Source organism: Pelodiscus sinensis, chromosome 26 (assembly GCF_052426305.1).
Source record: "Pelodiscus sinensis isolate ZL-2025 chromosome 26, ASM5242630v1, whole genome shotgun sequence".
Taxonomy (NCBI): domain Eukaryota; kingdom Metazoa; phylum Chordata; order Testudines; family Trionychidae; genus Pelodiscus; species Pelodiscus sinensis.
The window spans coordinates 18,587,046-18,612,610 of NC_143077.1; the positions used below are offsets into that span (position 1 = coordinate 18,587,046).

General features: G+C 43.5%; 1 protein-coding gene across 1 annotated transcript; it reads left to right on the forward strand.

Annotated features, from left to right (window-relative positions):
• The first annotated feature begins 8,212 nt into the window (after positions 1 to 8,212).
• On the forward strand, positions 8,213 to 12,417 carry LOC142819874 (maestro heat-like repeat-containing protein family member 2B). Its single transcript, XM_075908520.2, has 6 exons — positions 8,213 to 8,324; positions 9,108 to 9,260; positions 10,926 to 11,048; positions 11,463 to 11,542; positions 12,002 to 12,137; positions 12,307 to 12,417. The coding sequence occupies exons 1-6, from the start codon at positions 8,283 to 8,285 to the stop codon at positions 12,415 to 12,417; spliced, it is 645 nt and encodes a 214-aa protein (XP_075764635.2). The 5' UTR covers positions 8,213 to 8,282.
• Positions 12,418 to 25,565: the final 13,148 nt, after the last annotated feature.

A 25,565-nucleotide genomic window follows, 5' to 3' on the forward strand; every position in this document is an offset into this window, starting at 1 on the left:
ACAAGACAAGGTTTGGTGACTTTCTCATGTATCTTTTTCTAGTTAGAGCTCTTTACAGTCTCGTGTAAATCGAGACAAGGAACATTTTTGTGGCAAGTGCTGAAAACGAAATGAAAGAACTTAGTGACAGATAAGCCTGAGAAGGTCTGGGGAAATTCTGGATTACTCACCAGAATTTTCCATTCTTCTTCAAGTGCTTGCTCCTGTCCATTCCAATACGTGTGTGCATGTTCCATGCACACAATCACTAGGGCTGTGTCTAGACTGGCAGGTTTTTCCGCAAAATCATCTGCTTTTGGGGAAAAACTTGCCAGCTGTCTACACTGGCCGCTTGAATTGCCGCAAAAGCACTGACGATCTCATGTAAGATTGTCAGGTCTTTTGCCGAAATACTGTGCTGCTCCCGTTCGGGCAAATGTCTTTTTCCGAAAACCTTTTGCTCAAACGGGCCAGTGTAGACAGCAGAGATTTGTTTTCCGCAAAAAAGCCCCGATCGCGAAAATGGCGATTGGGGCTTTTTTGCGGAAAAGCACGTCTAGATTTGCCACAGACACTTTTCCACAAAAAGTGCTTTTGCGGAAAAGCGTCCGTGCCAATCTAGAAGCTCTTTTCCGAAAATGCTTTTAACGGAAAACTTTTCTGTTAAAAGCATTTCCGGAAAATCATGCCAATATAGACGTAGCTTTTTTACTAGCAGTACTGTTGGATCAGATTTGGAAACTTCTGGAGTGGCGCTTTCAGGGTGAGCAATGTATGTTGATCCCTCCTGAGCTGATCAGCCGTCCAGGTCCTTCCTACCGCCAGTGATGGTCTTTGGAGAATTTGATTTCATGTTTTGCAAGGCATCTCTTGCTGTAGTTATTGTACGTTGTTCTGACTTAATTGTCATTTCAGTGTAATAATTAGCATTTTTAGTAGTCAATAGTAAATTTCCTTGGGGGGGGGGTTCCTCTTTTTGTTTTCCATTCTCCCCATTCATGGGGCATGTAGCAACCCTAGGGATTTAAGCACTGTGACTCCTGAGGCTAGACTAGGTCCAGAGAGGACTTGCATGCTGCTTGCTTCACGTGCTTAGGTGGAGGCCATCTGCTAAATAAGTGCATCATTTGCAAAGGCTTTATGCCCAGAACAAAGGAAGAAAGAGACTGGCACTTGAAACTCCTGCTTATAGAGTCTGCACTTCTACCTCCAGTTCTGGAGCTGGCACCGGATCAGATCACCACAGATTTCTGGATGCTGAGCACAGTAGAAGTGGGATATTCTGTCTAGTTCGTTACCCGCCTACCCTCCCACCCACCTGTCACATCCCTCTTCAGGGACTCTTTAACAAGTAACTCTTTGTCGAGGAGGTGCAATGGCTCCTTACACTGGCGGCGATAGAGGGGGTTCCTCAGGAGTTCAGGGACAGGAGTTTCTACTCCTGATATTTCCTTATCCCCAAGGGCAACAGTGGGCTCAGGTCCATTCTGGACCTTCGAAACATCAACACATTCATAAGAAGGTTCAAGTTTCATATGGCCTCTCTGGCCACCATTATCCCCTACCTAGACCCGGGGGACTGGAATGCCACCCTCGATTTGAAGGATACGTACTTCCATATTTCAATCATCTCCGCACACAGCAAATTCCTGAGATTTGTACTCAACAGCCCTGCATTACCAATTCATTCTGCTCCCATTCAGTCTCTCCATGACCCCACCTCTATTCACAAAGTGCATAGGAGTGCAGTGGCAGCCTTCCTGAACAAAAATTGGGTACAGATCTTCCTGTACTTGGATGACTGACTCATCAATGGCCAAGTTTAGAAACAGGCTCTCGATCCTGGGGTGTTGATGTAAGCCACTTCTAGTGACCTAGGTCTCATTCTGAATGTACCTAAGTCCACACTGGTCCCTCCCGACACAAGAGACAGAGTTCTAGACTCCACGTGGGCAAGAGTCTTCCTGCCCAAATCCCAGTTTCACACCATCATAGACCTCATTGGCAGCCTCCAGTGGTTCACCACCACTGCAGAAAGGAGCTACATGAGGCTTCTTGGGCACATGGAGGCCTGCAAATTTGTCCTATAGCATGCCACGCTGTGGCTTTGCCTTTTAAAGGCCTGGTTCGTGTACAAGCCCAACAAGGATTTGTTGCATAATTTGGTCACCCTTCTCACCTTAGTTCTAATCTAGAATATCTCAACTGGTGGCTTCAACCTCAGGGGTCTGTGAGGGAGTGCCCTTTGCCAATCCCAACTCTCTTTCTCTGGTCCTGGACGCATTGGATACAGGCTGCGGGGACATACCTGGGCAGCTCAGAACTAAGGGCCTGTGGTCACAATCAGAACTACTGCTGCACATTGGTGTCAGAGGGCTCAGGGCAGTTCACCTCGCCTTCCTTCCCCAACTGCAGGGCAGGTGTGTCTCATTACTGACAGACAACACCACAGTGATGCCCTGCATAAACCAACAAGGCGGTGCTTGCTTCTCTCTTCTATGCCTGGAACCCCTTCACCTGTGGGACTTCGGTGTAGATCACCACATCTACCTGTTCGCCACTTACCGTCAGGGATGCAAAAAAACCTACAAGACCATTTCAGCTGCTCAGTCAACACCCGTGAATGGTTCCTCAGGACAGATATTGTCCTTTCTGTCTTCCAAAGTTGGTGTTATCCCTAAATGGGCCTGGTTGCCAGAAGGAGCAACAATAAGTGCATCCAGTTCTGTTCCTTCCAGACCCACAGTTGTGGATCGGTAGCAGATGCAATCAAGATATCGTGGTCCAGTCACCTGGTGTACATGTCTCTGCTCTTTCCTCTAGTACACAAGGTTCTCCTCAAGATCTGGCAGGACAAGGCGGAACTCATCCTCATAGCAGCAGTGTAGCTGCAGCAGCATAGGCTCAGCAGCCTGGTGAACCAATTTGTAGACAGACCGATAATCCTTCTGCTCCATAGCCTGATTTCATCACCGAGGACCATCACCAGTTACAGCACCCTCACCTGGGGCACCTCCATTTCATGGTGCAGAAACTCCATGGTTAAACCAGCTCGAGCTACAGTGCTCAGACTCCATTAGAAAGGTTCTGTTGGGCAGGAGGCAACCCTCCCCTTGGGCAACATACCTAACAATCTGGAAGTGATTTTCAGTTTGGTCCCTCCAAAAGTACATCCCCCTACAAGAAACCTCCATCTCCCTTGTGCTTGACTACTTTTTATACCTTAACCAGTGCCAGGGACTGACACTGTCATCCATTAACGGCCACGTAGTGGTTATTTGCCTTCCATCCTGGGGCTGGGGAAAGATCTCTGTTCAGCAATGCTATGCTGGGATGTTTCCTTAAGGGTTTGGAGAGGCTGTATCCCCAGGTCAGACATCCCCATTTCACAGTGGGACCTTAACCTGGTCCTCTCTAGACTTATGGGACTGCTGTCTGAGCTCCTAGCAATCTGCCCTCTAGCTTGCCTCTCTTGGAAGGTGGTCTTTGTGGTGGCTATAACCTTGGCTAGTTAGGTCTCAGAGCTCCGGGCCTTTACCTATGAGTTTCCATACACTGTCATTTGGAAGGACAAAGTGCAGCTCTGTCCGCATCTGGTGTTCCTACCCAAGGTTGTCTCCCTCTTCCATCTAAACCAGGACATTTTCCTCTTGGTTTTCTTCCCAAAACATCATGCCAACCATGTGTCAGACAGACCCTACCCTAGCCTTCTACGCTGAATGCACAAAGCCATTTTGTAAATCACCACAGCTCTTTATTGTCATGGCTGAAGGAATGAAGGGACTTCTCATCTCATCCCAGTGTATCTCATTGTGGATATTTCCTGTTATTACTTTGCCAAAATTCCAGCGCCATCAGCTCACTCCACCAGAGCACAGGCATCTTTGGCAGCGTTCCTCCTACAGATTCCCATTGAGGATATTTGCAGGGCAGCAACGTGTTCCTCTATTTGCACCGTCATGTCACACCACAGCATCACCCAACAGGTAAGGGGTGATGTGATGTTTCAATTAATTCTGGCCCCCTCCTCCATGGGAACTGCTTGGGTGTCATCTATCAGAATAGACATGAGCAAGCCCTCGAAAAAGAAACAAACCAGTTACCTACCTTTTTGTAACTGCTGTTCGAGATGTGTGGTCATGTCCTTTCCAAATCCCACCCCTCCCCACTGTCAGAGTAGGCTGGCCTGAAGGAACTGGATGGACGGTAGGTCAGCAGGGACCTATACATGTCTCCATGAAGGCTCTCTTGTGAGGTTTCCAGTATAACCTGGCTGCTGTTCAAAATTTGGATCTCCTGCTGACTTCAATGGGAGTTGAGGGTATGACTTTGGAAACGGACAGAGGTTGCGGGGTGCATAGAATTGCCAGGATCCTCTAGAGCTGATCTCTACATTTCAGTTCATCAAAGAGTATCATGTAAAGCCTCTGCTGGCCACACTGATCATCATAATCATTGCAAAATGTCTGGATGGATAATATATAAGGCCTTCTGGACAGGCCTTACAAGCTGCGTGTCTGCATGGCCACGCACAACAAATTTTAAGCCCACACACCTCGCCTGCAGAGCCACGCAGCAGCACTCTCCTCTCACTGTCCTGCTGGATCGGAAGGTGAGTGGTGACAGAGGCAGTTTAGCAGGGCCGCATGATGGCAAGCAGGCTGCCCTGCCCCTGTTTGCTCCGGCTGGAGCCAGGGCATGGTGAGGCTTTCGCTGCTCCAGTTCCAGCTGGAGTGGACAGGCCACCACGGCCCCGTTGGTGGGGCCAGGTGGCCAGGGGTAGCTGCTTGGGCGGCCGGGGCTCGAGCCGCGTGGCCAGTGGTGGCTGCCAGCAGCGGCTGTTTGGGTGGCTTTGGCCGCCCTCCTAACTTTCCAGTAATAAGCTGAGGCAGGACCAATCACCTTCATCACAAACAAGTAACATCACAAATACCTCAGTCCTCTGCTATCCCTTCAGTGGAGTTTGGATACTGCAGTGGGATCTGGCAAGCATCTTGGGTTTAATTTCCTCATGTTGCGACGTATGGGCTCTGCTGAGCTACTCAAGCTTGGCTCCTGAATTGGCTTGTACTGGATACTTTGGGCACAGAAACCCAGTTTCGTCAGTTCTGTTGGGCCCTGAGGGATTGGCTTCTCTTGGTAGGGATCAAGAGTCCCTCAGGCTCTGTTCCTTCTTTCTGGTTTGATGGCTTTACAGGTCAAATTGAAGACATAAATTACGGTAACCAGCTGCCACTCACTCCTAAGACCAAAGTGAAGTGCCTTTCAGAATAGACTATGACTGATGTCCTCACTATATTACATGCTTTGTATGAGCAACACAATAACCAATGAATACATTTAAATATCATCACTGGGCATCCAACTTAATTCATGATTGACCCAAATAAGGCAATTCATGTGTAGCAGAGCTATTTTTTATGATTTTCTGAAAATACGTGCAGCTATCACCATGTCTCTTAGTTGCACTTGCTTCACATTTTAAAGAGTCTTCACAACTACAGCTCTCTGAAAAAACCTGAATTTTTAAAATGTCAACTGCTTTGGGGGTTTTAAGAGGTTTTTTTTAAATTGTACAAATGTGCTTTTTCAAGTAGGTTAGAATGCACACTATTTTAAGTATCACCATAATGTTTTGCAAACTTTAAAAAGAACAGACATTTCTTTTCTGCACACTTTTTAAAAAGTTATGATTTGAGAGAATATGATGGTAGTCTGAAGAAAGAAAAAGACTGCATATATATATACAGTATATATATGTATGTTAATAACTGGTAGGTGCCACAGCAGCGCACAAGACAAATCTCATTCCGTTCATGGATCGGAAATCTCAGGGTGTGTCTAGACTACAGGGTTTTTTCGAAAAAAGTGGCCTTTTTTTTGAAAAACTTCCTCTGCATATAGACGGCCACTGCATTCTTTTGAAATTAAATTGAAAGAATGCAGCCATTTTTTCGACCGCGGTAAACCTCATTTTAAAAGGAATAAAGCCTTTTTTTGAAAAGAGGTGTTATTGAATGCAAATGGGGCTTTTTCGAAAAAAGGCTTTATTGAATGCAAATGGAGCTTTTTCGAAAGAGAGCATCCAGATTGCCTGGGTGCTCTCTTTCAAAAAAACGGCTCGCTTTTTTGAAATAAGTGGTTGCAGTCTAGATGTTCTCTTTCGAAAGAGGCTTGCAGTCTAGACGTAGCCTTAGAGGGAATACTACTTCTGGATGTATACTGAAAATTTATGCTTTTGAGGTCTATGAGTTGAGGCTGGTCACCAGAAGGTGAAAAGCAACTTTGTCTGGCTGTATGTAGACTGAGTAATTATTCACAATGGATGTTAATTGACTGAGAAAATTCTAATTAAGTGATTGCAAAGTCTCCAGAGGCGACTCTATCCAAGAAAACCAAACAATAGGGGATACCTGTTTACTAGTGAGATGCTTGAAACTATTTTGGGAGGTCCAGAGGTATCCTGTACCAGTTATCCTTCATCTAGGGAATAAGCTGCCAACTTGCTTGACTTAGGAGGATCACATTTGGTCTGGGTGCTTCAAGCTGGGAGAGCTATCCTTTGTGAGACAGAGGAATGTTTGGTTATCTAAGTTTAACCTTTAGGAAGTGTGTGGTGATTTTACTTTTACGTAATCTTTGTTTACATTAATTCTGCTTGCTGCTTCTCAAATTTCCATTCTTTGTGAATGAAACTCTACTTATTTTCACTGTATATGCACCTAAGAGCGGTGTGTTAAATGGATCAGTGATGCTGAGGTGAAAATAGTAAGGTGGTAAGTAGTAAACCTGTGAATTCTGGGAGTGTCCAGTGGAACAGGGGCTGGACCTTCTGGGAATATGTAGAGGGTGTGATGATTGAAGCATGCCTATTGCTTATCTGCAGGACAGCAAAGCTGGGTCCGGGTGAGAAGGGTGTGCTTGCATTTCCTGTGTCTGGCAGAGTCAGGAGCTGACACCTGGCAGGCATAGAGAATGCTTCCTCATGCCAAGGGCAGGTGGTAGTGAGATACCTCACAACCCTGCATACCCGCAGAAAGTGTTATGAAGAGTCTGTAGCACTTCAGAGAAGGTGCTTGGCTCTTTGTTAATGATGGCCCATTGATCAAAGTTCACTAGACCTATCCTCTGTCTGCTATAAAATCAATGGTCAGATCTCATTCTCCAATTTGCTGTGCATCTGAGTTTGGGGACTGAGCAGAATCATAAGGCAAAGGTTAAAGAACAACCGGCAGAGGAAGTCTGGGTTGTCAATGCTCATAGTTCTCAATAGGGAAATAATCTTTCTATGACACCTGAATATTGGAATGGTTACAACAGAGAACAAGGAAGGGAAAAAACTCTCAAGCCCCAACCAAAAATTCTTTCAATAAACCAGCTCTTGTTTTACACACAGTTCCTCAGAACATCTCTGGAGCAGATAAATGACAATGCCTGGAGCAGCCAGCTAAGCTCTGAGTTGAGCCAGCAGATGGCCGGCTATGCCAGCCCCTCCAAAGAGAAGGTTTGTTCTCTGTTAAGGTTTAGTTTCTAGTTAATTGCTCTTGGAATTCTTGTTGGAGGGCTGCATGAGACTTCTCTCTGCTTCATTGGTTTTTTTGTGTATAAAATTTGTGTTTGCTTGTTCCCTGCTCTTCCCCTGCTGGCATTTGCTTGGAGCAGCTATTGGTACTGAATTGTTCCCTAACTGGGTGGCGGAAGATGATGGGATGTGTCTGCAGCAGGGGTGCTTGGTCTTGGCTCGGTTGTTTTTTCCTGTGTCAGTGTGTGTTGCTGGGTTGGTTCTATACTGACAAGCATGTGGTGTTCTTGATATCTCAATGCTGGCCTCTTTCTTTCAGTGTTTCCTCTATAAGGCACTAGGAATTTGCTTGGCAGTTTGTCAGGACCCGGTCCATATTAAATCACAGATTCAGAAGTTTCTGAAGACAACAGATTACATGGAAGCCCCTGATAGACTGGTAAGGACCCTGTCCCTCTCCCTACCTTATCATGTACCCTCTGAATGTCCCCTGGGCAACTCAGCTCTCAGTTGTCCTGGGACAGATGCCATTTTGCTTCATGTCCTCTTTGTTGCTATTTCACTCACCCTTTGCTCCCCCCTCCCATAGGTCTCAGGCCTAATTGGCACTTTACACTACTTTGGGTGAAAGGAATTGACTTGTGGGGGTCTATTGGGCACCTGGTCAGATTCACTAACCAATATTTTTCTTGAGTAACAGGGAGTCATTTCCATCCTTTCATTCTCTGCCGAGAGCCACTTGGACCTCATCTTGAACACACTTCAGGAGTTTGGGGCAGCAATGGATAAACTTACGATTTCTGGGTTTATTGGTCACCTGAAGGTAAAGGAGCCAGGGGGTTCTCTCAAACTTCCTCTCCCTCTAAACTAGAGACAGTATCTCCTGCCCCGGTAGAGTCTCATTGGTCAGCTAACACTGTCCCCCAATGGATGTGCTCTGTGTGATGCATAAAAATACAAAAAAGTGTCACAACACACTATTACTGAAAAAATGCTTAATTTCCCATTTTCATATGCCATACCAATTAAAATAAATTAATTTAAATATAAATATGTTCCTTACATTTCAATGTGCAGTATATAGAGCAGTGTAAATAGGTCATTGTGTGTATGAAATTTTAGTTTGTAACTTTGCTAATGCTTTTTAGGTAGCCTGCTCTAAAACTAGGCAAATATCGAAATGATCTGATCTGTCCTCCTCGAAAACTTCTGCGTACCTTTGGTTGAGAACCATTTATCCAGAGGATAAAACAGCATATTAGGTCTCTTGGCCACCATTGCCAGATTTGCTGTTTACTCACTGTGCAGATTTAGGCATATCATTTAGCACCTAATTCTGTGCCTATCAGTGTCAATGACAAATCTCCCATTTATGTCACTGGGGTAGGGTCAAAACTTTGGGCTCTCTGTGTCAGAATTATCCAATCAGTATGTTTGAGACACCAATACCTCTGTGCCTCATGCAGTTATGGTTTGGCTTAAATACATTTTTCAAGTACAAGCTATTATCGCTGCCAAAAGCAATTCCTCAGTCAGCAACAGATCAGAATTTCAAGGCAAAATGAATCAGAAGTAATTGTCTCTTGTGACATTTCCAATTGTCCAGGACTACCATCACGGGAAAAGAGCCAAGACCCGCAGCACGCTGATGCTGACATACAGCAAAGTGGCTATGCATGCTCCAAAAGAGCAACTTCTGTCTCGGGTGGAGGCAGACATCACAGAGAACATCCTACACCATTATAGAACCGGTTGCCAAGTAAGAGTTTTTGCATAAGTGTTGGGGATATTACTCTGAAGTTAGATCAGTGCCTCCACTGGACCTGAGTTTTCTAAGAGAGGGCTTATTTTTCTAAAAATCTCCTTTGAACAACCGTTTGTCATGTGCATCAAATCTAAAACCTTCATGGATGGAGTGTGAGCTGTAACAAATATCTTATTTGTTGCTGTTGTTTGTATTTTCTCTAGTTTTTCTGTGTTCTTCTGAAATTCTCTAGGTCACAGTTACATAGTATTTCGGATGCAGTCACACTCAGGCTGTGCAGTATAACACTCTAAGGCTATGTTTACACTGTGAACCTATTTCAGGGTATCAGAAGTATCCCGAAATAGCTATTCCGCATCTTTTGAGTGCGCCCGTTATTTTGAAATCTAACGGGCTCACTATCCCAACATCCCTGTAAACCTTGTTCCATGAGGGTTAAGGGACTTTTTGGAATAGTGCTTCATTTCAAAATTTGTTGCTGTCTAGACAATGCCAAATTTCAAAATAAGCTATTTCGAGGTAAGGGTGACCTGTCGATGCACCTTAATTTCCTTAATATGTATGAGTATCTAGCTCTACCTCTTGCTACTCAAGGGAGAATAGTGCTGGCTTGTATTTAGTTTATTTGCTATCACTGTTTCTTGGACTATCTACTTCCCTTTCCCCATATCTGTCTTCCTATTTGTCTGCCTGCTCATTATTTCTGCTCCTTAGATATATGGCTGTCCACTTGCCAGCCCTGATTCTGGTCTCAGTGCATAGTTCTAATCTCTCCACATCACTTTGCCATTCCATTCTACTCTGTCTAAGGCTATGTCTAGGCTGCAGTACTTTTCCGGGATCCCAGAGGGATCCCAGAAAAGCAATACCGCATCCACTTTTTGGAAAAGTGGATGCGTTCTTTCACCATCCCTGTAAACCTTGATTTATGAGGAAGGAAGGGATGGCTTGAAAGAGCAGGTTTTTCCAAATTTCGAAAAAGCCTTTTTTGAAAGAAAAGCAGAGACAGATTCATACTTTGCGTATCTTTTTCAGACTTTGCAGTCTAGACTTAGCCTAACTGAGACTCTCATTGTCAAAAAAAGTTGATCACAAATGAACCAAGTTGACATTTTCCAGTAGTTCACAAATACAAATATTAAGAACTATGGCCCCTGATATTGTCCACTGCAACACACCCAGACTGGGCACATTTCCTGCTTTTTTGGAAGAGTCAGTAATAGTGATATCTCTCTACTTCATATTCATTAACCAGGATATTTGTAGAATGTGCATAATGTGGCACAATAGAAATTGCTAGTAGCGGTTTTACATTTTGTTTTTCAGGTGTTGGGGATCAATGTTGCGAACAAGTTAAATTCTAAATAATCTGCCCTCGTATCTTGTGCATTTACTAGGCACAAGTTTCTTGTTTAAATTGCATAAAATTTGTTTTCCCTCCCACATCAAGCAGGAGTCATGACTACTCTGTGTAAATGGACCTGGGTTTACTTGATCAACCTGGGCCTTTTCTTTTTCTGAGATGGGTGTAGAGCTGGGGTTCTCTGTCTTCTGGGGTCTGCAGACACTTCTCCTGAGACTAGATCTAATTTCTACTCTTCTGGAATCTGATTCTCTCAGTTTCTCACCCACATCCTCTTGTTTTTCCTGGAAATGTAGGACATGGACCTGAAATCAACCCTCATCCAGAATGCAACAGAGATTAGCTGTGCAGTTTTGAAGACTGGAGACTCCCAGGCATTTGAATTCTCTTACAAACTGGAGCTCCTTGATTACATGATGGTGAGTGATTAGGAACTTTGAAGCCTGAGCTACAAGGGATTTTGTTATTATGTAATGAGACTGATTGTCCGGGTAGATGTTATTCTTTCCATTGGCTGTAGCTATACTACTGCAGTGTCATGATTTACCTGCCTGGCACCCAGAATGCTGGGTCCACTGTGCTTGGCCGGGATGCTGGCATATTGTGGGCTGTAACTGGAAGGAATGGATAGTGTCTGATGAGTTGCCAGGATACAGCTTGATGACCTGTGTATAGCAGATGTCTCTACGGTCCATTTCTGAGGCAGAGAGCCACTGAAACAGTGTCTGTTTCTTACAGGTCTGGCATAAAGCCCTGTTTCAGAAGGTGAGGGGGAGGCTTCTCTGCCTTTCAAACCCACTTCCTATTTTTATGTCTCTGTTCATGCATTTCAGGACTTCATTAAAAAGGAACCATTGGATTCCCTGGTGTCTCCAGTTCGTTACGAGGCAATGTTTGCGATTGGACAGCTGTGGTAGGATATTCTATGCCATATTTCTTGGCACTGTGATGTCTTCTCATTTGTTAATTCATGAGTGTCAGGTTGGGAGCAGGCTGATGCTCACATGGTGTTTTTGTTTTGAGGGTTTGAATGCGTCATGTCTGTTTGGAGATTTGTGCTTGAAAGGCACAAGAGTGGAGGTTGTGGGGCATGCCATACTACGGAGAAGAGTTCAGGTGGGGATGGAGGTGTCTGGCTAGCTGGCAGGGGGAAGGAAGCTGGTGGATTCCTCTAAAAAGGGAATTGAAGTTTTAGCTTTACTTCTAGATGAGCAAATAATTAACAGAGGTACAAAGAGGTGCACAGCTGCAAAGTGAAGGGCTGTTTGCATTTGGGGTTCTAGATTGGGATAATCTTTATTCATTTAACCCATTTTTTACTTGGCTATGGTATTGAATCTAACACGTGACTTCTCTTTCTGTCTTCTGACAGCAAACTCAAACCATCTCTGACCCTGGAGGAAAACCGTGAGATCCTTGATCTGTGTTTTAAAAGTGTATTTCCCCTTCCTCCCTTGGAGAAGATGAAAGAGGAAGGCAAGAAACTAGAGGATACTCTGCACATAGAGGTATATGACACCAATTCCCCTCTGGCAGACTCCACTGAGATCTCTGCCCAGCAAGCACTGGGTGATAGCAGCCACACATGGCCTCCCTGCAAAGTCATGGCTAACTTCACCTCCACCTCCTGCAGAAATGATCTGGTGTTGAGCCTCGCTCCTTCTCTTCTGGTTTCAGTTGATGTATGAGTGCTCCTTAGAAGCCCTTAGTGAGCTAATGAAGATCCTGCTTGAGGAAGAACCAACCCCAGACTGGTTCCAGGAAATGTTTCATGTGAGTAGCCCATAGGACCAGGGTGATAATTGTTTCTTGTGTTATAGCAGGGATGATGCTCAAGCTTCTGTTGTGGAGGAATTTTCCGCAGCGGGTGAATTTTAGGGAGAAAGCATCAGTTTTTTCCTGAAGTAAGTGGGAATGTGTCCCATTGAAATCCATGGGAGCTGTTCCATTTTATGCCAGTGGTGGACTGAGATCTAGTTTTTCCAGTATAGTTAACACTACATGGACAGGAAAGAAAATCATCAGTGCAGTAACCAAATTCAAGAGGACCAGTGAGAACTGATCACCTCTTGTAAAAGGAATGAATTAGTATTGAGTTAAGCTCTGTGTATGGAAACTCATTCACCAAAGACTTCCTGCTCTTCAGACATAAACAGAATAGTTTGAAGAGCGGAGGGGAGGGGAGTTAGGTGCAACGTTGGTATGAAAATAAAGTTATAAAAGGAGCTGGGCTGGGGAGACTTCTCTGCTCCTCTCTGTCATTTGCCACTCAGCATGGGAGAAGCTGTCCAGGAAAGAGAACACAGCACCGGACCCCAAACTGCATGCAATGTGCTAGACAGCTGCCATCAGACAGTCTACAGAAGCCCTCACATACACAGAGCCAGACTCATCTCTCATGTAACTCCTTTGGCTTTGATGGAGTTACGTACACCAGAGGTGAATCTGGTCCCTGGGACTTGTATATACAAGGGTCTCTTTTTGGAGACATATAAATCTTTTGCTATATGGAAGTTAAATGCTTTGGAGAGGGATTTTAGTGACAATCAAACCTATTTAAAAGAAACGTTTGGGAGGGATTTTCTGGTACTAACTTTGTCCATTCTCCTGCTTTGCCAACAGCTACTAGAGACCTGGCTCAGTTCAGAGAAGGAGTGGGAGAGAGGAAGGGCCTTGCAGGCCAGTGTCTGGCTGCTAACTGCCTATCAGGAGATAGTTAATAGCACAGTGAGTATAGTTCTACTCTTCCTTGAGCTGACTTCCCCACTTAAATCAAATCTGACATTCAACGTGAATGCATGAGAAATTCTACTAGGCCTGCAGCTGGGGCCTCAAAGTGACTAAGATCCCTCTGCTTCCATAAGAGAAAGGTTTCCATAAGAGTGCTGTGACAGCACTCAGGCCAGACTGTAAGAAACAGGGCAGGCAGTTCCCCAGACGAGTGATTTTATAATTAGATTCACCAAACCAGTAAGAAAAGAGCTTCTACTCTGGTTAACAAAATACCAAACAATAGTACCCTTTAGGCATTCCAGACCTTGGTTCCCATCTAGACAACTAAGTCTAATATAATCACCAATCACAAAGGACTAGACACTTATCCTTAGGTTAATATGAATCACAGGTCTTCCCTAAATATCAGCCAATCCTTAATAACCGAATATCAGATTTGTTGTTAAAAGGAAAAAGAAGAGAGTTACAAATGGTTAAGTGATAGATATTTGTTAAAATGACTTTCACTTTTCATAGTTCAGGATCACAACCATGGTGGAATAAACGGCTGGCTTGTAAAAGTCTCTCTGGAATCATGCTAACCGGTCAACATCCAGAGTCAGTTTAGATGCAAAGGCTGTTAGTTTTTCCATGCATTTCCCAGACTATTCCAAATAATTATTTGGAAGATCTATGTCCTATGGCTTACACGTCCCCTGTTCAAAGTTTAAGCAGACTGGAGAGAGAAGATCAGTCCCATAACTTGTCTTTTATAGTTATTCTAGCCGGTTGGCAAGCCTCCTCACAGAAATTGTCGAAGCAGGATCTCTCCCTGAGAAAGAATAGGTCATGCAGATCTCCTGTCGTGCTTTGTTTTGAAGTTAATTTTCTATTTCCTATGCATACACTGGTAAATGGGTGATAGTCATTCACATAAGGTAATTAGCCGATCGTGGTCTTCCATTACAACACAGATAGTTAAGCTGAAGGCAATGTAAAAAATATTTTCTTGTACTGTCTTATATCTTTGATCTTAAGGTTAACTGAAGACAGTTGCATATCATTAAGGCAATTAAGACATGAAAAGGAATTGGAATCTACAAGCTAATTTGGTTATGTTAAACTTCTAGCAAGATATAAATACAGACAATAATACATAACATCTACCTTTCATATCTATTACCAAAATCCATGATGTTGGTGATCGCTAGTCTAGGACTTTTCTTTGGGTTCGTCTAGACTACAGGGTTTTGTCGACAGAAGTTTTGTCGACAGTATCTGTCGACAAAACTTCTGTCGACAAAGAGGGTCTGGACACATTCAGTTCTGTTGACAAAGCAAGCTGCTTTGTCAACAAAACCCTGTAGTCTAGACACAACCCTACATGCAATAACACCTTCTGTCGACAGAAATCTGTCGACAGAAGGTGTTATGCCTCGTAAAATGAGGTTTACCAGCGTCGACAAAACTGCTGAGTTCTGTCGACGTTATGTCGACAGAACTCAGCGGTAGTGTAGATGCAGGTATAGTTGTGTCGACAAAAGTCCACTTTTGTCGACAAAACTCAGTAGTCTAGACACACCCTTTGAAATAACATATAAGTGACTTGTCTTGATACAATTGCAGTGCCGCTTGTTAAGTTATTGTGGGTCACACATAGGTTGGCTGTGTCAGTGTCATAGATGCATTCTTATACTCTCAGGCTGTTAAAGTTGAATTTCTATTTCTATTTAATCAGATAAGAACATAAAACATGAATGGCCATTCTGGATCCCCCAGACAAATGGTTCATGTATCCTGTCTTCTGACAGTGGTGGGTGTTATATGCATCAGAGGGAACAAACAGAACAAGGCAATTGTTGAGTGATCTCTCCCCTGTTGTCCAGTCCCAGCCCCAGGCAGTCAGAGATATAGGGACACCCATATCATGCATCTCTGATCATCTTATATGGCTCTATCATACCCCCCTGTAAGCATCTCTTTTCTAAGATGAATGGTCCCAGTCCTTTTAACTTCTCCTTGTATGACTTGTCCCATATCCCATATCATTTTTGTTGCTTTTCTCTGAACTTTTTCCAATTATAACCTAACTTTATTTAAGTTGGAGGACTACAATTGCTTGCAGTATTCAAGGTGTGGGTGTACCATGGATTTGAAACAGTGGCATGATAAGAACATAAGAACATAAGAACATAAGAACGGCCGTACTGGGTCAGACCAAAGGTCCATCTAACCCAGTATCCTGTCTACCGACAGTGGCCAGCACCAGGTGCCCCAGAGAGGCTGGACCGAAGACAATGATCAAGCGATTTGTCTCCTGCCATCCCTCTCCAGCCTCTGACAAACAGAGGCCAAGGACACCATTTTATCCCCTGGCTAATAGCCTTTCATGCACCTAGCCTCCATGAAATTATCTAGCTTCTCTTTAAACTCTATTATAGTCCTAGCCTTCACAGCCTGATCTGGCAAGGAGTTCCACAGGTTGACTACACGCTGTGTGAAGAAGAACTTTCTTTTATTAGTTTTAAACCTGCTACCCATTAATTTCATTTGGTGTCCTCTAGTTCTTCTATTTAGGGAACTAATAAATAACTTTTCTTTATCAGCCCTCTCCACACCACTCATGATTTTATAGACCTCTATCATATCCCCCCCCAGTCTCCTCTTTTCTAAACTGAAAAGTCCCAGTCGCTTTAACCTCTCCTCATATGGGACCCGTTCCAAACCCCTAATCAGTTTAGTTGCCCTTTTCTGAACCCTTTCAAAGGCCAAAATATCTTTTTTGAGGTGAAGAGACCACATCTGTACACAGTATTCAAGATGTGGGCGTACCATAGTTTTATACAGGGGTAGTAAGATATTCTGGGTCCTATTTTCTATCCCTTTCTTAATAATTCCCAGCATCCTATTTGCCTTTTTGACCGCCGCTGCACACTGCGTGGAAGTTTTCAGAGAACTGTCCACGATAACTCCAAGATCCCTTTCCTGATTTGTCGTAGCCAAATTAGCCCCCATCATACTGTACGTATAGTTGGGGTTATTTTTCCCGATGTGCATTACTTTACATTTATCCACATTAAATTTCATTTGCCATTTTGTTGCCCAATCACTCAGTTTGGTGAGATCTTTTTGGAGTCCCTCACAGTCTGCTTCTGTCTTGACTATCCTAAACAGTTTTGTATCATCTGCAAACTTTACTACCTCACTGCTTACCCCTTTCTCCAGAGCATTTATGAATAAGTTGAAAAGGATTGGTCCCAGGACTGACCCTTGGGGTACACCACTAGTTACCCCTCTCCAATCTGAAAATTTACCATTTATTCCTACCCTTTGTTTCCTGTCTTTTAACCAGTTCTCAATCCAAGAAAGGACCTTCCCTCTTATCCCATGGCCATGTAATTTACACAAGAGCCTTTGGTGAGGGACCTTGTCAAAGGCTTTCTGAAAATCCAAGTATACTATAACTACTGGATCCCCCTTGTCTGCATGTTTGTTAACCCCTTCAAAGAACTCTAACAGATTAGTAAGACAGGATTTCCTTTTACAGAAACCATGTTGACTTTTGTCCAATAAATTATGCTCTTCTACATGCTTCACAATTTTATTCTTTACTATTGTTTCAACTAATTTGCCCGGTACTGAAGTTAGACTTACCGGTCTGTAATTGTCAGGATCGCCTCTAGAGCCCTTTTTAAATATTGGTGTCACGTTAGCTACCTTCCAGTCATTAGGTACGGAAGCCGATTTAAAGGATAGGTTACAAACTACAGATAATAGTTCACCAATTTCCCATTTGAGTTCTTTTAGAACCCTTGGATGAATGCCATCCGGTCCCGGAGATTTGTTAACATTAAGTTTTTCTATTTGTTCCAAAACCTCCTCTAATGACACTTCAATCCGGGACAGTTCCTCAGATTCATCACCCACAAAGGACGGTGCAGATTCAGGAATCTCCCCAACGTCCTCAGCCGTGAAGACTGAAGCAAAGAAATCATTTAGTTTCTCCGCAATGGCTTTATAGTCCTTGATTGCTCCTTTTATAGCTCAATCATCTAAGGGACCCTCAGGTTTTTTAGCAGGCTTCCTGCTTCTAATGTACTTAAAAAAACATTTTGTTATTTCTTTTTGAGTTTTTGGCTAGCTGTTCCTCAAAATCTTTTTTTGCTTTTCTTATTACATTTTTACACTTGATTTGACAGTGTTTATGTTCCTTTCTATTTATCTCACTAGGATTGGACTTCCACTTCTGAAAAGATACCTTTTTGTCCCTCACTGCTTCTTTTACATGGTGGTTAAGCCACGGTGACTCTTTTTTAGGTCTCTTGCTATGTTTTTTAATTTGGGGTATACATTTAAGTTGGGCCCCTGTTATGGTGTCTTTAAAAAGTTTCCATGCAGCTTTCAGGGACTTTGCTCTAGTCACTGTGCCTTTTAATTTCTGTTTAACTAACCTCCTCATTTTTGGTGTAATTCCCCTTTTTGAAATTAAATGCCAGGGTGCTGGACTGCTGAGGTGTTCTTCCCACCACAGGAATGTTGAATGTTATTATATTATGGTCACTATTCCCAAGCGGTCCGGTAACGGTTATATCCTGGCCCTGATCCTGCACTCCACTCAGGACTAAATCAAGAATTGCCTCTCCCCTTGTGGGTTCCTGCACCAGCTGCTCCAAGAAGCAGTCATTTAAGCCATTGAGAAATTTTATCTCCGCTTCTCTTCCTGAGGTGACATGTATCCAGTCAATATGGGGGTAATTAAAGTCCCCCATTATTATAGAGTTCTTTATTTTGGTAGCCTCTCTAATCTCCCTCAGCATTTCAATGTCAGTATCGCTGTCCTGGTCAGGTGGTCGGTAATATATCCCTATTGCTAATTTATTATTATTTATCATATTATTATTCATCCGTTTTCCTAGTGGTTCCTAACATACCATTAGCATTTTTAACTGCAGCTGCGTGTTGAACAGATGTTTTTAGAGGACTATCCACAATGACTCTGAGATTTTTCTTGAGTGCTACAGCTAATTTAGACCCCATCAATTTGCATGTACAACAAGGATTATGTTTTCCAATGTGCCGTACCCAGGTACAGTAATGGAGTTCACAATAAGGAAGGCAAATAATGTCCAGTATAGCCGGAGAACTTTCATTCTTCATTCTTTTTTAATTAGCCTCAGGAAACTTTTGATCACTTTGGATATCTGATTGGGCTATTAGCACCATATACCTGTGCTTCAATTACCTCATCGCGTCAGTGGGTGGTTGACTGTATCAACTGTATTCTCAATATACAAGGTGAGGAGACCATGAGCAGGTGTAAGTAACTCTTCACTTTCTTTCATTGTTGTAATGACCATTTTTTCCATCTGTAATTCTTTCTGTCTTGTTAGCGACACTTATATAACAGAATGATTGGGGCCTTGTAAGTACATTGCTGGAAGAGAACTGCACAAATAATAAATAATCTGCAAATATTAGAGGGTGGGCAAAATATAGCACACAGGCCAGATCTGCCCTTCTCCCCAGAATTTCTGTCTGGAGCGCTCAGCTGATTAGCAAGCATGCCAGCAGCATGTGTTCAGCTGCCCCTCTCCGACCTTGCTCCATCCTATCTGCTGCTAGTGGTGTGTGGAGGGGAGGTGAGCAGGGAGGCGTGCAGAAGTCAGGGTGACCCCTTTGCCCCTGTCATCATCTCTGCAGAGCAGAGTTTGGGGAGAGGGACACATACAATAGTGCTGCTCCAGTCTGAAGTATGGTGAGTAACGGAGTGCCTATCTAAAGAGGCAGTGCACTGCTTCTAAGATTTCTCTGGCAGCCAGCATGTCCCTCTCTCTCTCTCTCTCTCTCTCTCTCTCTCACACACACACACACACACATTGTCTCACACACACTCTCTCCCCTGCCATATGCCCATATGTCCCCCCCTCTGCAGAGTGGGGTGGGGAGAGGGAGATGACAGAGCAGGACAGCTTTCCCTTAAAGAGACAGTTCATGATTTAGAAGTGAGCGAAGAGCCTGGGTTTCCTACCTAAGCTTTTGGTCAGCCCCATCTCTTTTACAATGAGAGTTCAGTAGAGGGATTCTCCTCCAAATCAGAACCTCAGAACAATCTACATGAGTTGTGCTTGACTAAGAGATTAGATTTAAATACTGAGAGCAGAGTGGCTACTGAAACCAGATATACAGAGAAAGATGCTCCACACAGAATACAGTGCCTGTTTAATCCTGTATGAATCACAATGAATCACATGCCATTACTGTTAACTTTCAGACATAGGGGCTACGTCTAGACTACATCCCTTTTTCGGAGGGATAAGGGATCTTTCGGGAAAGGCTTAATTTTCCACAAGATCAGCATCTAGACTGGCGCTTTTCTCCAGCAAAGCTCCGTGCCGAAAAAAGCTGCAGCCATTTTTATGCTAATGAAGTGGGGGAGATTTAAATCCCCACTTCATTAGCAATTGCGATACGTCTAATTTACATCCCTTTTCCGAAAAAGGGATATAGTCCACACATAGCCTGATGGTAAAATTCTAACTCCATTAAAGTCAACAAGAATTTCGTCATTGGCTTTAGTGGGGCCAAAATTTCACACACAGCTGGTAATAACATACCCCCATAGATCCGCCTGTATGATTATCTATGGATCAGAGGTTCAGTTTTATTACATGTTGCCATACTTTTTCTCCTTTTCTCTATCCTAGGTCAGTGCAGAAACCTGGGGTCAGCAGAGGAGGAGCTGAGATGTCTCCGTGAGGCACTAACAACTCCAGACCCTGAGGCTCTGTTTCAAGCATCTTGCAAAATGGCTAAGGTAACAGACACTAGGGGTGTGTCTAGACTACAGGGTTTTGTCGACAAAAGTGGACTTTTGTCGACAAAACTATACCTGCGTCCACACTGCCGCTGAGTTCTGTCAACATAACGTCGACAGAACTCAGCAGTTTTGTTGACGCTGGTAAACCTCATTTTACGAGGCATAACACCTTCTGTCGACAGAGTTCTGTCGACAGATGGTGTTATTGCCTGTAGGGTTGCGTCTAGACTACACTGCCATGTCGACAAAGCAGCTTGCTTTGTCGACAGAACTCAATGTAGTCTAGACGCTCTTTGTCGACAGAAGCCTGTAGTCTAGACGTACCCTAAGTGACTGTTCTAGTGGCTGTGCACCATTCATTTTCCCTTGTCCAGAGGACTGGAAAAGGGCAAATATAGTGCCCATCTATAAAAAGGGAAATAAGAACAACCCAGGAAACTACAGACCAGTTAGTTTAACTTCTGTGCCTGGGAAGATAATGGAGCAAGTAATTAAAGAAATCGTCTGTAAACACTTGGAAAGTGGCAAGGTGCTAGGGAACAGCCAGCCTGGATTTGTAAAGAACAAATCATGTCAAACCAATCTGATAGTTTTCTTTGATAGGATAACGAGTCTTGTGGATAAGGGAGAAGTGGTGGATATAGTATACCTAGACTTTAGTAAGGCATTTGATACAGTCTCGCATGATATTCTTATCAATAAACTAGGTATTTACAACTTAGATGGGGCTACTAAAAGGTGGGTGCATAACTGGCTGGATAACCATACTCAGAGAGTAGTTATTAATGGGTCACAATCCTGCTGGAAAGGCAAACAAGTGGGGTTCCACAGGGGTCTGTTTTGGGACCGGCTTTGTTCAATATCTTCATCAACAATTTAGATATTGGTATAGAAAGTACGCTTATTAAGTTTGCAGATGATACCAAGCTGGGAGGGGTTGCGACTAATCTGCAGGATAGGGTCATAATTCAAAATGACTTGGAGAAATGGTCTGAGGTAAATATGATGAAGTTTAAGACAAATGCCAAGTTCTCCACTTAGGAAGGAACAATCAGATTCATACATACAGAATGGGAAGCGACTGTCTGGGAAGGAGTACGGCAGAAAGGGATCTAGGGGTTATAGTGGACCACAAGTTGAATATGAGTCAGCAGTGTGATGCCGTTGCAAAGAAAGCAAACATGATTCTGGGATGCATTAACAGGGGTGTTGTGAGCAAGACATGAGAAGTCATTCTTCTGCTCTACTCTGCGCTGGTTAGGCCTCAATTGGAGTATTGTGTTCAGTTCTGAGCACCGCATTTCAAGAAAGATGTGGAGAAATTGTAGAGGGTCCAGAGAAGAGCAACGAGAATGATGAAAGGTCTAGAGAACATGACCTATGAGGGAAGGCTGAAGGAATTAGGTTTGTTTAGTTTAGAAAAGAGAAGATCGAGGGGGAACATGATAGCAGTTTTCAGATATCTAAAAGGGTGCCATAAGGAGGAGGGAGAAAACTTGTTCATCTTGGCCTATGGGGATAGAACAAGAAGCAATGGGCTTAAACTGCAGCAAGGGAGATTTAGATTGGACATTAGGAAAAAGTTCCTAATTGTCAGGGTAGTCAAACACTGGAATAAATTGCCCAGGGAGGTTGTGGAATCTCCGTCTCTGGAGATATTTAAGAGTAGGTTAAATAAATGTCTATCAGGGATGGTCTAGACAGTATTTGGTCCTGCCATGAGGGCAGGGGATTGGACTCGATGACCTCTCAAGGTCCCTTCCAGTCCTAGTATTCTATGTTTCCATGATTGTTTTATGCTTTCGTGATGTCTTTCCACACTTGGAGCGAGCTATGGGAGTGAGGCATTCATGTGTAATCAGTAACATGCTTTTCATAGGTATATGCTATGAATGCCATGTAAAAAACAGATTCCAGACAGTTGCATGAACATGCCCATGCATGTGCGTGCGCACATCCATCCATCCATCCATCCATCCAGGGGGAAAATATGTGAGCGGGACATCAAGCTGAGAAACCAGTCTTGTCACCTTGTGTGTTTACCTGAACCTATATTTGTGTGCATGCATCTCTTTGCATATTTTTATATTTTGTGAAAAGATGTCATGTACATCATAGAATATAAACTGGAAATTTACATCCTGTTTGTCCCATACAATGTTGTGCTAACTGTACAACCTAAGATCTAACCTGATATTATTAGTGTAGAATAGAGATGTGGTAGCTAGAAAGATTACAGAGAAAATTTTAATTGCAACTGCCTTGCCAGATATGAGCCCAATTAGCAATTTGCTGATGAATACATTATTTTCCTATACAGCTCTTAGGCCTCCTTTCTTAAAAGTACTGGAGCCGACTATCATTGCAATCTTTCCTGGTTTTGATCTGTCCACAGGTGGTTAGTAAGTACTTTCCCTCTGACCAAGCCACAGATTTTATTGAGGCCATACTGGATGGTATGCTGTCTGCTAGTCCCTCCTGTGCCACAGCAGCCGGTCTGTGGATGAAGATCATCCTGAAGGAGTGTGGAGGTGCCATGCTGGATGAGGTAAAATAGAAGCTGGAGAGGTTTTTCTGGCTAACCTGCAGGCTTTCAGGTCTTTGCCATCATTTGCAGTGAACACAAGTCTTGCTGTTTCTCCCCCTGGGATTGGAAGTTAATTCCATCTGTGTTCCTATCCTGAGTCAGGCAATGGGGGAATCAACAGCAGAAGACAGAGATAATCTAACGGTACATCTGCACTAGCTCGTTAGTTCGAGCTAGGTAGGGTAATGAGGGCAAGCGGAGTTGCAAATGAAGCCCGAGATTTAAATATCCCGGGCTTCATTTGCATGTTCCCTGGCGCCACCATTTTTAAATCCCCCTTACTCCGAACTCCGTGCCCGCGGCTACATGCGGCATGGACTAGGTAGTTCAAATTAAAGATCCTAATTCGAACTACCGTTACTCCTCATGGAATTAGGATCTTTAATTAGAACTACCTACTCCGTGCCGCATGTAGCCGCGGGCACGGTGTTCGGATTAAGGGGGATTTTAAAATGGCAGCACCCAGGAACATGCAAATGAAGCCCAGGATATTTAAATCCTGGGCTTCATTTGCAACTCTGCTTGCCCTCGTTACACTACCTAGCTCGAACTAACGAGCTAGTGTAACCGTACCCCAAGTGAAAAGGAAGATGCTTGATTATTTGTCTATCTTGTTGTCACAGTTTCCAGCCATGAAAGGCTTGGAAAAATTAGACTCCGAGTAAAATGCAAAAAGAGGATATCCGGCCCCAAGAGACAAGCTAAGTGAACTACATCTTAGGGCCTCAGATAATGAGGGGTCTCTAAAAATACCCCAAAATTGCTAGTTTTTACTTGCCTCTTTGCCTATGTATAGATAGATAGATAGATAGATAGATAGATAGATAGATAGATAACTTTATTATTTCTATTTTCATTTTCCTTTCTGTTAGAATAATACATGGTTTTTTTTGGAAATGCAATGAGGCCTCTTTAACTTGACATAGCTTCGGGCCTCAGCATGTCTTAACCCGGTGTTGCAGCCAGGTATGGGCAGAGATATGTATAATTTTTGTGGGTTAAATCTATGCAGCCATGTCTAAATACTTGTTTTTTGAAGGGAGGATTTTCTACAAGAACAGCAAATTGCTAAACGACTAAATAAACGTTTTGGTTCTGCAGAATGAATGGAGAGAATGGAAAAGGGACATTTTTTCTGGTTTTATTCTGTCCAGGTGCCAGATATCCTGAGTAGAATATATCTTCATATGCCTACCATCAAGCAGGGTAGCTTGAGGCAGTTCCTGGTGGAGTCAGTGTCCATTCTAGCTCACCATCACCTAGAGGCAGTGATCTTCAGCCTCCTCATCAAACGTCTGCCGATGGACAGGTATATACTGCTCCTTACAGTGTTCATTTTGGTAACCATGGATCCCACGGCTTCACTGGAAGATGTAAGGCTTCATTTAAGCCACAGACAGTTTGAGATAATTCCTAAAGGTTAATAGCTTGGGTCTTTCTGCAGAAAGGTCCAAGACCATGTCAAGGTGGGTGCAGGGAGAAATTAAGTTTCATTCTGTTTCCATTAATTAATAGTTGCTTTGGCATCCTAAAGACTTCCCTTTACTGGCATCACTGGAGTGGATTTTTGCCTCTCCAGACCCCTGAACTAACATCACCCTGGAAATTGCCAGTGACTGTTCGTTTTCTGGTAGCATGAAAGCTTCAAATCCAAATTCCTGGCTGATTAGCCAGGATAGGGTACCAGGCTTTTGGTATCAGCAAGGGTATGGCTGCTGGAATGGAGTTGTCATTCTTGGTACTTAAAGACAGGGCGGTAAGCATATCTATCATTTCATTCAAACATCCCTAGCTGAATTATCAGTCATCAGTGCTGGAATCTAAGAACATAAGAACGGCTGTAGTGGGTCAGACCAAATGTCCATCTAGCCCAGGATCCTGTCTTCAGACAGTGGCCAATGCCAGGTGCCCCATAGGGAGTGAACAGAACATGCCCATTCTGGCAAATAGAGGCCAGGGAATGCCATTTGTGAAGAGGTCATGGGCTAGCCACAAATATTTGTTCTCGTAGTTGTACATCCAGTTAGTAGGAAGATCATTTTTCTTTCTTCAACTTGTCTCCCAGGCCCCAGATCTTTGGGCATCATATGCTCATGATTCCATATCTACTGAGAAGTAGGAAAACAGGAACTGTGATTAGAGCTCTGTGTCCTTTCCTTCTGAAGTCTAGCATTAATGGTTATGGTGCAGTAAGACTAGGGTTGTGTCTATACAGCACCCTAAACTTGAAATAAGATGCACAATTTGCACTCCGCAAATTGCGTATCATATTTTGCATAGCCTATTTTGAAATGTGGCGCTTCTACACAGCACCAAATGTCGAAATAATGCGCTATTTCAAGCCATCCCTTATCCCTCATGCAACAAAGTTTCTTGGGATGGCAAAATAGTGTGCCCATTATTTTGAAAAATATTTCAAAATAACGGGCTGCTTGTATAAATGTGGGGTAGCTATTTCGGGATACCTCCAGGATCCCAAAATAGTCATGCACTGTAGAAATGTAACCTGAAATGTAACTTAACTTAGTTCTGTAACTAGAAACTCAATATGTAAAACATGAGGACCATATAAGGAGGACAGCACTCTGAACTTGCTCGTCATAGGCAGGGCTTGACAAATAATACAATCTACTCACCCATGGCGTGTAGATTGTAACCTGGAAGAGCCGGGTTCGGGCGACCTGTGCATGCGCAGAACGATCTGTGCATGCACAGTTCGCCGGACAGCGCGGTTGGTGAGCCCTGATCATAGTCAAGGAGAAAATGTGTTCTTTACTTGAATATGATGCATATAGTCAGAGCCACAAAAGTCTCCAGGGG

Coding starts and splice junctions, on each gene's coding strand:
- LOC142819874 (XM_075908520.2), top strand. CDS start 8,283: ATGGATAAACTTACGATTTCTGGGTTTATTGGTCACCTGAAG. Junction 8,325..9,107: donor GGTTTATTGGTCACCTGAAG/GTAAAGGAGCCA, acceptor CCAATTGTCCAG/GACTACCATCACGGGAAAAG. Junction 12,138..12,306: donor AGGATACTCTGCACATAGAG/GTATATGACACC, acceptor TTCTGGTTTCAG/TTGATGTATGAGTGCTCCTT.